General features: G+C 50.4%; 1 protein-coding gene across 1 annotated transcript in view; it reads left to right on the top strand.

The window, feature by feature from the left end:
- The window catches only part of CRY2 (cryptochrome circadian regulator 2), a 37,250-nt gene extending 22,858 nt beyond the window's left edge, over positions 1-14,392 (top strand). Inside the window, exons 7-12 of the mRNA XM_054440463.2 lie at positions 589-900; positions 1,136-1,287; positions 1,413-1,615; positions 1,925-2,017; positions 3,165-3,306; positions 11,958-14,392. Coding sequence (XP_054296438.1) covers positions 589-900; positions 1,136-1,287; positions 1,413-1,615; positions 1,925-2,017; positions 3,165-3,304 — 900 coding nt within the window. The 3' untranslated portion in view covers positions 3,305-3,306; positions 11,958-14,392. The remainder of the gene's footprint in view (positions 1-588; positions 901-1,135; positions 1,288-1,412; positions 1,616-1,924; positions 2,018-3,164; positions 3,307-11,957) is intronic.
- The last annotated feature ends 1,253 nt before the right edge of the window (positions 14,393-15,645 follow it).

The raw sequence follows: 15,645 nt of genomic DNA, 5'->3' as shown, positions 1-15,645 counted from the left end.
ACACCTGGCTGTATCTAGGTTTTTAAATGTTATCTCCTCATCCTTGCCATTATTGAGATTTTGTGGCATGGGATAGCTTTGCCAGTTTGGTGAGTAATCTTGTGACTTTAGGGAAGTCATTATTTGCTTGGAGGTCTGATTTCTTAATTACCTTATGGCCCCAGATCCAGGCTGTGTGTATAACTGATTCAATCAAAATCTAGACTGAGCATTTTTCATGTGTGCTGATAGGAAAATTCCTTTTGACTTTCTAGAAGGTGGAGCCAAACAGGGAACTCTTGAGGACAAGGAACATGACCAGCCTTGGGAAGTTTGAATCCTAGTGCAGAGTCCTGTGGTGAGGCCCCTTCCCACTGCCTGGCCCTCTGTAGCTTTCTTCTTGCTCAGAGCAGTGGCACAGTGCAGGCAGGGCCTGGGTGTTTCACGTGCAGGCACGCTGTGCCACTTCTAGGGGATAGTCCCTCCACATCTGGGAGCTGAGCCACCAGGTCTTTGGAGGGCCCAGATTCCTTTGTAGAAGAGACCTGAGAGGCACCATGCTAAGAGCTGGGCGAGTGTTTGTATCCATGTGCCACCCCTACCTCTCAGGTGAAGCGGAACAGCACACCTCCCCTCTCCCTATTTGGGCAACTCCTATGGCGAGAGTTCTTCTACACGGCAGCTACCAACAACCCCAGGTTTGACCGCATGGAGGGGAACCCCATCTGCATCCAGATCCCCTGGGACCGCAATCCTGAGGCCCTGGCCAAGTGGGCTGAGGGCAAGACAGGCTTCCCTTGGATCGATGCCATCATGACCCAACTGAGGCAGGAGGGCTGGATCCACCACCTGGCCCGGCACGCCGTGGCCTGCTTCCTGACTCGCGGGGACCTCTGGGTCAGCTGGGAGAGCGGGGTCCGGGTGAGTGCTCTCTCAGCAAAAAGCTGGCCTGTACCCTCTGGTCAGGGCTATCAAAGGGCAGCCCCCTTCTGGGCTGAGGGATGGGGTGGGATTTCTGGGTCCAGGAGATCCCCTCCAGATCCTCTGTGGCTTGCCTTCAGTGGAAGGGTTTTGGCTCCTGGGGGCACTGTGGTGACTTGGGAAAAAACATGGCTGCATGTCCCCAAGGAGGCTGATCATCCCCTCCCCTATCTAGGTATTTGATGAGCTGCTCCTGGATGCAGATTTCAGCGTGAATGCAGGCAGCTGGATGTGGCTCTCGTGCAGTGCTTTCTTCCAGCAGTTCTTCCACTGCTACTGCCCTGTGGGCTTTGGCCGCCGCACGGACCCCAGTGGAGACTACATCAGGTGAGGATGCAGACCAGGCTCTCTGGCCTCTGACCACTGTGGCCTCCTACTAGGATGGGATACCCTGGGCCTTTTGAAGGAGGGTCTAGGTATGCTGACAAGTCATCTGGTGTATCTTATTTCAGGCGATACCTGCCCAAATTGAAAGCGTTCCCCTCTCGATACATCTATGAGCCCTGGAATGCCCCAGAGTCAATTCAGAAGGCAGCCAAGTGCATCATTGGTGTGGACTACCCACGGCCCATCGTCAACCATGCCGAGACCAGCCGGCTTAACATTGAACGAATGAAGCAGATTTACCAGCAGCTCTCGCGCTACCGGGGACTCTGTAAGGAGACAAACACCTAGCTCACTGAAGGGAAGGACAGCACCTACAGGCTCAGGGGGCCAGATGGGGATGTCCAGATACTTGCAAAGGGAGGCTGAGTGCTGTCTTTCAGGTTGACACCTTCGCAGGGTATGGGACACTGCAGGCTGGGATGAACTGGGCCTCCCTGAGTAGTTGTGGGGCAGTGGGAAGAAATGGAACCTCAGTGTCTTGCTCCTACCCTCCCCACCCCCGCTTGCTTCATCCTGCCCTGTAGCCCTCTGCAGTCCTGCGAGACGGCACTCTGATTACTCCTCGCCTCTCTCCCAGGTCTACTGGCATCTGTCCCTTCCTGTGTGGAAGACCTCAGTCACCCTGTGGCAGAGCCCAGCTCAAGCCAGGCTGGCAGCGTGAGCAGTGCAGGTGAGCAGCAGCAGCCAGCCTCCTGTGGCCTGTGCCACCACTTTAGTCATTCAGGACTGAGGCCAGAAGAAGGCCTTGCCCAGTGGAGCTTATATTCCACCTGGGGCAGTCAGATAGTAAAGAAACCAAGTCGGATCATTTCAGATAACAAGTGCTTTGGAGGAAAAGAAAGTTGAGTATCTTGACAGAGGGACTGGGAAAAAAGGATTTCTTCTGCGTCACTTGAGATTGGAGCAGTCAGGGAACACCTCTGTAAGCAGAGACCCACGTCATGAGCAGGAGCCAGCCCTGCCACACACTGAGAAAATAACCTTCCAGACAAAGGGAGTAGCAAGAAAAAGCTCACAAACAGTACCGAGCTTAGTCCATTCAAGGAACCGAAGGGAGGTCAGTGTGGCGGCATGTCCCAGTGAGGAGCTAGAATGAGATGAGGACAAGATACAGCATGAGCAGCATGTGGCAGGCCTGATGTCCGAGACGAGGACTAGGATTCAGCCTTCAGTGCACTGAAGGATGGTCAGTAGGGCAGGGCATGATTGGACTTAGGTCTGAAAAAGCTCCCTGGCCTGCTGGGTGGAGATTGGACAGTGTAGGCCGGAGCGGGCACAGGGAGGCCAGAGAGGAGGCAGTACAGACAGGGTGGTGGCCGCAAGGAGAAAGACTGGACAGATTTGCTGCATTCGGAGCCTCCTCCCTTCTTGGGGATGAAGATGAGTAACATGAGATGGCAAGAACACGGGTTTTTCTAGTTGGCCCTGCTAGGCTGCCTCCATGGGCAGCATGACTCCTCCATAGGGGCCCTGCTCTTTGCTGCTTGGAGAGGCTGATTCAGGGTTGCAGACGGAATGCCTCACCTTCAAAGCAAGGACAGCAGGCAGGCCAAATCAGTCTCTGGCCACAGCCCATGCCATTTGGGGCCCAAAAGCTGGTCCTGCTACCAGCAGGCCTGCTTGGTCATTTCCTCCTTGGACATTTCCAGGCAAAGTCACTGCTGAAAGCAAGGCCGAGGGGCAGGTCTGAGGAGCAGCATGCTGGCATTCCATTGATAAGTGTGCTCCCTGTCCTCTAAAGAGCTGCTGCTGCATAGTGTGGGATCATTTTGGCTGCATGCGCAGTCTGTGTGACCCTTTGACACGCTTCCCTACAGGCCCAAGACCACTACCCAGTGGCCCAGCATCCCCCAAACGCAAGCTGGAAGCAGCCGAGGAACCACCTGGTGAAGAACTCAGCAAACGGGCCAGGGTGGCAGAGTTGCCAACCCCAGAGCTGCCGAGCAAGGATGCCTGAGAGTGAGTGACAGCAGCCTAGATTCAACCTCAGGAAGGAAGTTGGGAGCGGGGGAGCCTACTGCCCTGCCAGCTGCAGGTTGGAAACATAGCAAACTAGATGAAAATCTGGTGGGACCACCCAATGCTCAGCCACTAAAGCTTTACCATTTTACAATGGCAGCCGGGTTCCATCCTGGCTTAGGGAATGAGTACTTTCTGGTTGATATCTGTGTGACCTTTACCATTGGGCCAGCTGTGGTGGCTCATGTATGTAATCCCAGCACTTTGGGAGGCCAAGGTGGGAGGATCGCTTGAGGCCAGGAGTTCAAGACCAACCTGGCCAAACCAACATAGTGAGACTCCATCTCTAAAAACAATAATAATAATAACAATCTGGTGGGACTGCATGACTTTTAGGATTTCAGCTCAAAAATCTCACCATTCTGACTTTTATCAGAGATTTAAAAGTCAAGCCCTTTTCTATTTTTTTGCCAGCCAAGGGAAAAAGGGAGGCATGGGGGCTGAGGGGTGGCGCTTTCTACCTATTGAAGTGAGTCACACTCAACAAAAAGAAAGCCGAGACCTGTGTGTGAAGCAGTGGGGAAAAGGCCCATTGCAGGGTCTGAGGCTGCTCCAGGCCCCCTGCTCTCTGACAGGTTGTGTTCTATACGCCAGCCAGTGGAGGGCAGCACTGACCTTGAGAAGCCTGGACAGAGGGCTGTGCTGTGTCTTACTTGGCCCAGCCCTGCCTGAGGACCAGTAGACTCAGTCTGTCATCATCTTTGCCTTTTGCGGCTCTCCTCCCTTCTCACCCGTCCTGTGACCTCAGCTCTGCACCTCCCTGGCAGCGCTCATCTTGGAAGCCTCCTGAATGTCATCAAAACACTGGCTTCTCCTTTCCCAAAGGAGGAAGGGCCTTTTATGCCACTCTTGGGGAAATGTAAATTCCTGTCCCCTCTGAGTCATCATCTCAAGCTGTTCCTTATGCACCATGTCTTCGTCATTAGATTGGAGGGTGATTTTTCTCCATGGAGCTGATAGGTTCTTTTTATCAGATCCCTCTTACTTCAGGGCCAGGCTCTGGCCATCTGGTTTGAGTGTCTGGATGTGTGTGCTCACTGAGATGGGCATTTGATGCCTGCACCTTTCACCTTTTCTGGGCTCTTTGACATAGAGATTGCTGATGGACAGATGTGTGCTGTCTTGTTCCTGGGAGTACCAGCAACCTACTACTCTCTCAGTTATCTCTTAGCTCTGTGATACTAAGCAAAGTTCATCCTGTATTACAAATTTGGAACTTGCCAGGCTGTCACTCTGATTTTCGGATGAGAAGACCAAAGAACAGAGAGGTTAAATGTCTGGGTCAAGGTTGCTCAGGAAGCTAATGGTGTCCAGTTCAACATGAAATTGTTGCCAGCAGGTGGGTGAAGAAGGGGGAGCATTAAACATATAAAATGTGATGTGCTGTCCATCCATAAGGATTGAACAGTCTGCTTAGATAAAAAGGAGCAATAACCTAGAATTCCTGGACAAATGATACAGACTATACAAGCTTAGTAGAAGGGAGTTGGTGTGGTCTGGAACAATCAGGGAACATATCACAGAAGTTTGCACTAGGGGGCCTGAAAAGTGAATTGGATTCAGGCAGTGAGCAGGGCGCTTAGGACAAGAAAAACAGCTGAAGGTTTATGTGATCTTATACAAATGACTTAACTGCTATGAGACTCAGTTTCCTCACCTATAAATTAGGTTGCTGTTGCAACGATTAAATGATTAAAGCTGGGCCGGGCGCCGTGGCTCATGCCTATAATCCCAGCACTTTGGGAGGCCGAGGTGGGCGGATCGCCTGAGGTTGTGGGTTCGAGATCAGCCTCATCAGCTTGGAGAAACCCCGTCTCTACTAAAAATACAAAACTAGCTGGCATGGTGACGTATGCCTGTAATTCCAGCTACTCGGGAGGCTGAGGCAAGAGAATCACTTGAACCCGGGAGACAGAGGTTGCAGTGAGCCGAGATCGTGCCATTGCACTCCAGCCTGGGTGACAAGAGCAAAACTCTGTCTTAAAAAAAAAAAAAGATTAAATCTGTATGTGTCAGCTAGAAATGTGGGGGTCTGCTAATAATAGAAAGCTCAATTACTGTGGCTAAAACAAATAGGGGCTTGTTTTTCTTACCTCACAAGGGGCCCAGAAATAGTGTTTGCTGGTCTGGGCTTGGATGGCAGCCCCAGCTTCAGCCATCAATTCTTGATCAAAGAGGAAAGAGAAGGGACAGCAAGGGCAGCTGCACTCCTTCCGTACACATATCAAGAGTTCATGCTTTGCCAGACACCGTTCCAGGCATTGGGGGTATGGTTGTGTACAAGACTGGCAATATCCCTTCCCCCTTGGGTGCATATTAGTGGAAGGAGACAGACAGTAAACAAATAAATATTTAAAATTTCAAGAGGCCAGTCAGGCATAGTGGCTCACACTTGTAATCCCAGAACTTTGGGAGGCTGAGGCAGGTGGATCACGAGGTCAGGAGTTCGAGACCAGCCTGGCCAACATGGTGAACTCCTGTCTCTACTAAAAATACAAAAATTAGCTAGGCGTGGTGGCAGTTGCCTGTAGTCCCAGCTACTTGGGAGGCTGAGGCAGGAGAATCACTTGAACCCGGGAGGCAGAGGTTGCAGTGAGCTGAGATCGTACCACTGCACTCCAGCCTGGGTGACAGAGCTAGACTCAGTCTCACAAAAAAAAAATTTCAAGAGGCCATCAGTGCTATGAAAACAACAAAATAAAGTTGAGTAAGAAAGTAAGGTTGGGGCACAGAAGAGGCTGCCGTTCTGTATTATAAGGGTTGCTGGTCCAGGGACCATACTTGGAGAATCACTGACTTAGACCAATCATAATCCATTTTCTGGGCCAAGCCCATTGCCTCCTGAACACATTTTAGGTTCTGTTAACCAGGAAGTATGGATACTGGTAGACAGCTAATGGTGACTGCTTTATAGGGAAGACACTTATTCAAGTGTGTGTGTCATGAGTGCTTGGTAAGCAGTAGTTATTGTAGGTATTGTTATTATTGTAGAGGATACAAGGTTACAGTTGGGTCTGATTATGGAGGGTTGTAAATGGCAGGCACATGAGTCTGCTAGTGTACTCTTTGGGAGTGAAGAAACATTTTGGAACAGGAATGATCAAATTGGCATTTTGGGAGGTGAATTAGGCATTGGGCTGGGACCTGCAGAGGAACAGGTGGGAGAGAGAAAGTCAGATGAGAGGCTTGACAGTGATTCCAAGGGAAGACATGACAAGGATGCAGAGGTAAGTGCCCATCTCTTGCCCTGGAGTCCAGAAGATTGTCAGCCTACTGGGATTTTAAGGACTGATTCTTGAGGTTTACTCTGCCCTCCACTGGTGGCTCAGTGGGGAGTTAGGCCAGGCTACACTGTGAAGGTTGGGGGTGCAGAGGTCAGAGGATCTGGGGTGGTGCAGACTTCCCTCCAAGACAGACTAGGGAGGAACAGCTGTGTTCTTTGGAAATCCTGAGAGAAAGAGTACACCATGTCTCACCATGTGCTGGCAGAGGCACCTGGGCCTAAAGATGCTTAGCATCCTCAGCTGTAAAATGGTGATAATAGCATCTTGTCACCTGCCCTACCCATCGAAAAAGTCTTTGAATATGTAAAATGCGCTATGCAAATGGAATCACATTATCATCTTGCACTTTCTTCTCTGGGTGTCTTTGATTATGTTGGTGTTACTTCAGTCAGAGCCAGCACCCTAAGCTGAATGGACCACAGAGCTGTGGCTATGTAGCCCAAATTGGTATCATATTATATTGGGTCGGGGGAGGGGGGTGGCAGGGAGACTTGTCCCTTTTTCCTCCATTTCCTCTGTCATTTTTAATTGTGTTACTTTGGGCTGGATCCATAGCCTTTCTGCCATGCTTTAGGTGTAAGATGTGAATAGTCATTCTTCACCAGCCTGAAGGCTACATCCTGGGCCTTTTGAGGTCTCCTTTAGCTCTGAGCTCTATAGTTCTGGATTCTGTTTTTCTAATGCCTCAGGCCTGTGGCAGTGTACAGGGTGGACAGTCACTTAAAATTTAAACTGATCTGGTAGGAAAACATGGCCTCCAATCAGTAGGTTCTACACTTACCTCAAATCCACACCAGCTATCTGTTCTGCATTAAGTTTTATTTTACAGCATTCACTAAACTGAAAAACAAGCCAGCCCCCAAATAGCTATTGTTTCAAATGGTTCCCCATAATCCCCAAAGCTGCTGACTGCTCCGGATTCCATTAGCCTTGAATTGTGTACAGATTTCTCTCATTGGTCCAATTATTTTGCCACGGGGAGAACAGCTCACATGTTCCATTTGCCCTTCTGCTGGTACAGACTGATCTGTGGAGAGAAGCCCCACTGAATACAAAAGGTTCCCGGCCAAGGATCACCTCTTCCCCTCCCCCACCGGCTTTTGTTAGCCCTGCAGTAAACCTGACTGGGTAAATCATCGAGTAAAACCTGACTTCTGGATTCTCCTTGATGTCTTTTTGACACTAGTTTAGTTGTATACTCTGTCCTTGTAAGGTGAAAGGCACTAGCAATTGGTAAAATGCTAAATAGTGGAAGTGGAGGCAGTGTGGCATTCGCCAGAGAGCCCTGCGTTACACTCAGACCAGTGTCTGCATCCCAGACCTGCCAGCATTACACTCAAACCAGTGTCTATGTCCCAGACCTGCCACTTGCCTCTTGTGAGACTCCACCCAAATAGTCTCACCTCTGTGATTCTCAGTTCCTGCCTTTAAAACCAGAAGTTTAGACTCATGTGCCCTAGCGCTTTCCCTGGCACTTCATAAGTAGATGTTGACTGATGGCTGTCCCTTCCACTTTCTTGCATGATCTGCATGCTGTGGGAAGGGTAAAGGTGTGGTTGACCTGAGGAATGAGATTGAGCTCAGAGCTTCAGCTCTCTCCCCCATCCAGGCCCAGCTGTACTTCCCTGACCCTCACTTGGAAGCAGGTAGCGAACCCTCTGCCTTTCTCAAGCTCTTGGGCACTGTGTCTTGCCCAATATGATGGGGAGAGGGAAACATTGAGACTCTGTGACAGTCTGCAAACAAAGTTCCCTCCAAACCGTCAGCTGTTGTGGACCCTCTGCCAGCATAAACTCATGCCTGCACACATGCATCCACCCCTCCAGGGCGAGGAGCATACACTTGGGTTCTTGATAGCATCTAATGGATGGGAAGGGGTATGAGGGCAAAGGTACCCAGGAGGCCATACTAACTAACATTGGGGTGCAGAGGGAGACAGTCATTACGCTACTTTTTGTTCTAGCTGCCACTGTGTTTCTTGTATTAATGACAGGTTGAAAGAGTTGGACAAGTAAGAGATTGATTTTTCAGTGAATGTTTTATGAGTTGATTTTTCCCCTGATGCCTCCCCTTGGCTGTTCTTCCCTTCCCTTTAGTCCCGCTGTCATCATTTTTCTGCAAGACCTCGTTTGATTTCCCCAGACCCCTTTTTCTACAGACACATACCCTAGCTTGAGGACAAGAGCACAGCACCAACTAGTTATCTGCTGATCAAGCAGCTTGAGTAACTAGTTGAACAGGCCTGTGACTAGCTTTGTAGGCGAGGCCAAGCTGGTTCTTCTAAACCTTGGTTTTCTGCGTTGGTAGCTTTGAAACCATCATAGAGGGACTTGGGTGACTAGGGCTTATCTGAGGCCAGGACACTGCCCCCTCCCTTCATGAGCCTGCCCAAAACTAACTGATGCTGAAGTCAACATATGTCTGAATTGTTATCATTATATCCACCTGACTGTACCTCACCCTCTTATCTTCTAAGCTTAGGCATTGGTTCTTAAACCCTGTTTGGGTTACTCCCCACTTTGGAAAGTCGATGGAGGATGGAACCCACACCCAGAAAACTGCATATGTTCACACACAGAGAGGAATGTGTACATCACTCCAGAGGCTCCATGGCTGCCCCAAAGCCTATCGTTGGGCTCCTTAAGACCCAGGAACCCCAGATTAACAGCAGTTATTCTAAGGAATCTTCATGCACTCTTTATCTTCCCCCATCCCTGAAAATGGATAAAACACACACAAAAAAAATGGAGGTGTTGGGTAAGGAGGACCTTTTGTGGTATATCCTGCAATCCTGAAAGTTTTCTGTTTCAGAAGAATAGCCATCTCTTTAGTTTAACAACAGGGGCCAGAGAGAGCCCTGTGTGTGGACTATATACTCACAATCAGCATATTTCAATAAACACATGTACACCTTAATAATACATACATTTGTAGCAAAACGGCTAGGTTATTATAGTACGAGCTTAAAGGGAAAAATTATTGAAAATAACACACATTTTAAAGAATAAAACACACAGCCAGGTGCGGTGGCTCACGCCTGTAATCCCAGCACTTTGGGAGGCTGAGGTGGGTGGATCACCTGAGATCAGGAGTTCAAGACCAGCCTGGGCAACATGGTGAAACCCCATCTCTACTAAAAGTACAAAAATTAGTTGTGGTGGCGGGTGCCTGTAATCCCAGCTACTTGGGAGGCCAAGGCAGGAGAATTGCTTGAACCCAGGAGACAGAGGTTGCAGTGAGCCGAGATCACGCCACTGCACTCTAGCCTGGGCAACAGAACAAGACTCCGTCTATTAAAAATAAATAAATAAATAAAAATTAAATTAAATTAAATTTAAAAAAAGTCGGGCTCAGTGGCTCACTCCTGTAATCCCAGCACTTTGGGAGGCCGAAGTGGTTGGATCACCTGAGGTCAGGAGTTAGAGACCAGCCTGACCAACATGGAGAAACCCCATCTCTACTAAAAATACAAAATTAGCCAGGTGTGGTGGCACATGCCTGTAATCCCAGCTACTCAGGAGGCTGAGGCAGGAGAATTGCTTGAACCTGGGAGACAGAGGTTGCAGTGAGCCAAGGTCACTCCATTGCACTCCAGCCTGGGCAACAAGAATGAAACTCCGTCTCAAAAAAAAAAAAAAGAATAAGACACACAGTACTGACCTATACAGGCACCCACTCTTATGTCTGCTCTTTATTTTGCCCAGCTTCCAGATAAATTATCATCAGATAAAATCTGCTTCAGATTTAGCATGTGGCCTTAAAAGCATTGCATGATACTGAATCCTTGTCTCCGATGTCTTTGACTTTAAGAGCATTTTCCCTTTTCTAATAACAGCTTAATTCACATGTATGTCTGTTGGATATTAGTCTTCATGCTGCCATGTTGAATTTCTTCTAAAAGTCTTCTTCTCTAAAAGTCTTAATGAGCAATACTATTGTATAGAGATTACTTGCTGGTAAAAAGACAGATTTGAGAATCAGACAGATGTGGATTTCCTTTTTTGGCTCTGCCACTTATGAATGCTGTTGTCCTGGGCAAGTTCCTTCTCCTCTGGTTTCTGTTTTCTCGTCTGCAAAAATGGAGAGCAAGCTTCAAGGTTACTGGGATCTCAAGTTGTATTAGTCTGCTCAGGCTGCCATGACAAAGTACCACAGACTGGGTGGCTTAAGCAACAGAAATGTGTCCTCTCACTGTTCTGGAGGCTGGAAGTCTAAGATCAAAATGTTGTCAGGGTTGGCTTCTTTTCTTCTGAGGCTCCTCTCTGTGGCTTGTAAACAGCCATCTTCTCCCTGTGTCTTCACATGGTTTTCCCTCTGTACTGTCTGGGTCTAAATTTCCTCTTCCTTTAAGGACACCAGTCATATTGGATTAGGGGCTACACTAATGACCTCATTTAACTTAATTACCTTTTTAAAGACCCTGTCTCCAAATACAGTCACCTTCTGGGGTACTGGGGGTTAGGACTTCAACATCAGAATTTTGTGGGGGACAGAATTCAGCCACAGCACCAGTGTATAGTACCTGACCCACGGCAGGTTTAGTAAGCCTACTTACTATCTACCTCACCCACATTTAAACTGCACAAACTTTTAATGGGACGCTGTGTGTCTCTGTAGACTCTCAGACACACTAAACCTATTTAAACAGACAACTCAGCATTGTGACAGGCGCACCCTGTCCTTCCTTTGTTATCAGGGATGAAGCTGTTTCTTCTCTTTGCCCCAGATTCCGGATGTCATAAATCTTTAAAATGAGTCATCCTTGTGTCTCCTCTCTCCCTCCTGCCCCCACAATCTTCCAGCACTGTGCCAGGGTGCTTTCATCTATATGTGGAAATGTGCTCACCTGCTGATTGTAAACTCAGTCATTGCCTTACTCTTCAAAATTACTGGTCCCAGCGGGCTTCTCTTCCAGCCATTTTTTCCTGATTCTCCATCTCTGGCAGCAGCTGCTATGCCTTGATTCAGAAGCTGCCCTTGTCATATCTGAGCAAGTATCCCCCAAGGCTTCATGTGACTCTCACATAGCCTTGTCCTCCTCCTCCTCTGCTGTCCGCAGCCCTGGGTGGAGGGCCTGCAGTGGGGAGCTTGTCCTGCATCAGCACCTCAGAGGGGCAGTATTCCCTCATCCCAGTGGCATCCCAGCAACAACCTGTCCCCAGGTACCCATGGCCCTTTCAGCTCACTCTTTAGCTCTTCCCAGGTCCCGCTCTGAATGTCCCCAGAGAAGCAGCCAGAGAAGCTTGTGTCCCTGGGCAACTGAGCGGCCTCCTGAATGCTCCTTTTGCACTTGTTTTTCTCTTCCAGCTGCAGAGCCCTTGCTCCGTGAGCAAAGCCTGGGTGCCCAAGCAGCCACCGCAGCAGCAGAGTACAACCTGCAGAGAAGCTGATCACCGGGCAGAGATAGAGCGAGCATGTGTGTGTGTGTGTGTGCGCGTGTGCAGAGGAGGGAGTGGTGTGCCTGTTTGCGTGTGCATGCATCTGTTGACACTCATGATTCTGAATGTTGCCTGGGCTGGGGGAGTACCTGTAGCACGCCAGTGCTGCTTCCCAGCCTCCAGACACAAGGCTCGAGGTTATGGCAGTGACTTTCAGCTGAAACCTGTTCCTGCAAGCCAGCTGCCTTGTCTGAACAGAACGTAGTGGTAGGACCCTAGCTGGGATTCTGGCATCTGCCTCCCTAGACCTCCTTCCCTCCCTCCTCACGTCAGACTGTGGAGCAGGAGGGCAGCAGTTCTGGCTGTTGTCCAAAGCATGGGATTCTGGAGGCAGCCAGAGCCCTGCTGAGTTCCTGCTTTCTGACCTGGAGGCTGAGCAGGCCAGAGTGGATGGATGCTGTCCAGACATAGCCACCTGGCCTCTCTTTCTTATTTTAAAATTCTCTGCTACTGGGCTCAGTCCCAGGCCCTTCCTTGGGCATCTGGGACTGAGCATGAGGCCATAGACAGATCTAAAAAGTTTCCACCACCCTACAGAAGTACACGCAGATACCTGACTGGTGTGGGGTATGCCTGGTACTGTAATAGGAGCCTAAGACAGCACACCTACCTTTTCAGGATTTAGAACCTAAAGTTAGAGAATCCCAGCTGTCATTGTTCTTTCCCCAGAAGCTGAGAGCCAGCCTCAGAGCTTACCCAGGAGCTGTGGAGGGGCCAGGATCAAACTGACTCACTCTACCAGGAAGAGACCAGGTTCCAGTGGCGTAAGGCCCCCTGGTTTCTCTGGCCACACTCCAAGGCACCACAGTGCTGCCAGTGAGGACAGCTGACACCCAGCCTGGGAAACCATTCTAGTCTTTGTTCTGTTGGCTTCCAGGGCCTGCCCTGGACTTGTCAGCATCCAGACTGCCATGTCAGCTATCCCAGTAGCTGAGCTCCAAGGACTCAGGCAGAGGGACTCAGGGATGGGGACTGCCCGGGGCAGTTGGCAAAAGTCCAAGTAGAGATTACACCCAGCACACCATTCCTTCCAGAAGCAGTGGGTGGGAGGTTTGACCCAGAGAAGCCAAGCCTTGCATTCCAGGAGTGGCCTGTGCCTCCCACCTCTTCCTTCCCACTGCCAAAGGCCTGTGTTGAGAAAGATGTCATGGAAAGGACGATGGTGGCCAACTAAAGCAAGTCTTCCTTCCACCCTGTGGCCTGCACTTGAGCCACAAAGTGTGTGTGTGTGTGGTGTGTGTGTGTGTGTGTGTGTGTGTGTGTGGTGTGTGTGTGTGTGGTGTGTGTGTGTGTGTGGTGTGTGTGTGTGTGTGTGTGGTGTGTGTGTGTGTGTGTGTGTGTGTGTGTGTGTGTGTGTGTGGGGCTATGAGGCTGATTCCTGTTTGGATTTTTGTCCTCACATGTATCATTAAGCTGGCCTTTGGGCCATTTCCTTTCTACCTCCCCTGTGACCTTTCCTAGCCTCAGATCTGTTCATTCTTTTGGCCCCAGCCCTGTCCCTCACTGTCCTCTGTCCTTGGACCAGAACCCTGGGGCCAAACCCATCTCCTGTAGCTGTCCACCACACTGACAGGCTTCTTCCTGAGATATCCTCAGGTTTTCTCAGCTAGAGAGCTGCCTTTAGAGTCCAACTGTTGTATGTATGTCACCCTCACTAGAAATGTTCCATCATCATGGGAGGGGAGCAGGGCACAGGGGATGGTGTGCATTCAGAGCACTGGGTTGGGGGCTTCCCTGTCCCCTCAGCCCCAGCCGAGAGGAAAGAGAATCAGGGGCCATTGCCAGAAAGAGAGTCAAGCAAACCTGGAAGGGCAAATCTGAGACCGTGGGAAGGCCAAAGGCCGAGGCCCAGATTTAGTATTCACTAGCAGCGCCTTTGGGTAGCAGGATGATTCCTTTTCATGCCTGTCTGCTGCTGGCTCTTCCCTAAGGTACAGGTTGGCAGGACCACCTCCGCCTGCTTCTCCACCATCCCTAGCATGCCAGCCCGTTCCCAGATCAACCTGCCAGTGGAGTCAGGCAGTGCACTTCTGGAGCCAGGAGGGAAGGGCAGGGTAGAGAGGGTATGTCCAGTAGCCTGGAGCTCCATGGTGGCTTCATGCCTCCCTTCTCCCAGCTCAGGTGGCCCTGAGGGCTCCCTCGGAACAATGCCCCAAATCCTGACCCAAGGGCCAGCATGGGGAAGAGATGGTTGCAGGCAAAATGCACTTTATAGAGATTTTCTATTGCTGGGAAGGTGTGTCTCTCCCACAATTTGTTTGCGAATATTCACTTGTCTTATAAATGTCTGACCTGTCTGAGTAAGGTTGTGCTGTCGTCAATCTTGTGGGAGGCCTGAGAACCAGGGTTTTGGTAAGGCTGAGCCTGAATGAAGCTATCGGCCACCCCTTGTTGGTTCTGTGGGAATCAGGAGCCTCCTGTTCCTCCTTAGGAAGGGGGAGCAGCCAGAGCAGACTGGAGCAGCTTGGTCAAGAGTTGGTCCAGAGTTGGGGATCAATTGGCCAAAATAGTACAGAGCACTCTGGCCCAGAGTGAGGGTCCTAAGTGCCATCCTGCACTGCCACCCAGCCTCGCAGCCCACTTAAACCCCCCCCACCCCGGGCTGGGGGTCAGTCAGTGCAGGGCCTGATCCAGGCCCTTAATCTATCCTTTAATTCAATGCAGCCACTTAAGCTGCAGCCCGTAGTGAGGAGGGGATGCAGGCTCTCTGGCTGTGACTAGGTGGTTGAGATCTGCCCACAGCCAAGCCTAGGGCGCCTGGATGCTGGCTTTGTCTCCTGCCCTCCTGGCCAGAGAATGGCCCCTCTCTGTGCAGTGTGCCCTGCTTCCATGCTAGGGGATGCTAGCCTTGGACTGAAAGCTTTATTAGCTCACACCCCAACTTTGTGGGAAGGGGCCCAGGCAAGGCCCAAGAATATCACAGTCTGGCCTGCACAGAGTGAAGAAAGAGGGAAGGGGAGGAACCTGCCTTGGGGACTTGTCTCATTCTTGGCTGTGCTCTGAAGCTCCTGCTGGCCTCCCTCATACCAAGAACTGGGCCTGCCTTTCCTTCTTGCCCTTCTCCTGGCTTCTCTCTAATAATGGCTTTGGGTTGGCCTTTGGAGCTAAGATACCTTTGCTCTTGAGCAAAAGGTTCTGGAAGAGGGAGTTGTCCTTTACATCCACCCCTGGCCTGCTAAGGATGTTCCCTAGCTGAGGCAAGTTCACATTCTAAGGAACGATTAGTAGCCATGATGGCAAGACTGCTTTCCTGAGAGGAAAAGCCAGGCACCATGGCAGCAGATGATTACCGTGAGGGCCCAGTGAAAGGGGCCTGAGCACAAAAGCTGAGAAAGTAGTGGCCACCCCTTTGGGCCCAAGGGACAGGGAAAAGAGAAGCAGCCATGACCTTTGGCTCTAGGTATTGGGATATTCTCAAGGCTGGAGGTCGGAAGTTGCCTTCTGCACGGCAGGTGCCTCTAGCTCCTTGCTAGGTGCTGCACTGAAGGAAAGGGGCCAGCATGACTGGTCGGCAGTCCAGATTTGCAAATAGGACTCCACGAGTTGTGGCACAGTTT

Source organism: Pongo pygmaeus, chromosome 9 (genome assembly GCF_028885625.2).
Source record: "Pongo pygmaeus isolate AG05252 chromosome 9, NHGRI_mPonPyg2-v2.0_pri, whole genome shotgun sequence".
Lineage (NCBI taxonomy): Eukaryota > Metazoa > Chordata > Mammalia > Primates > Hominidae > Pongo > Pongo pygmaeus.
This window is presented reverse-complemented; position numbering and strand designations above follow the sequence as displayed.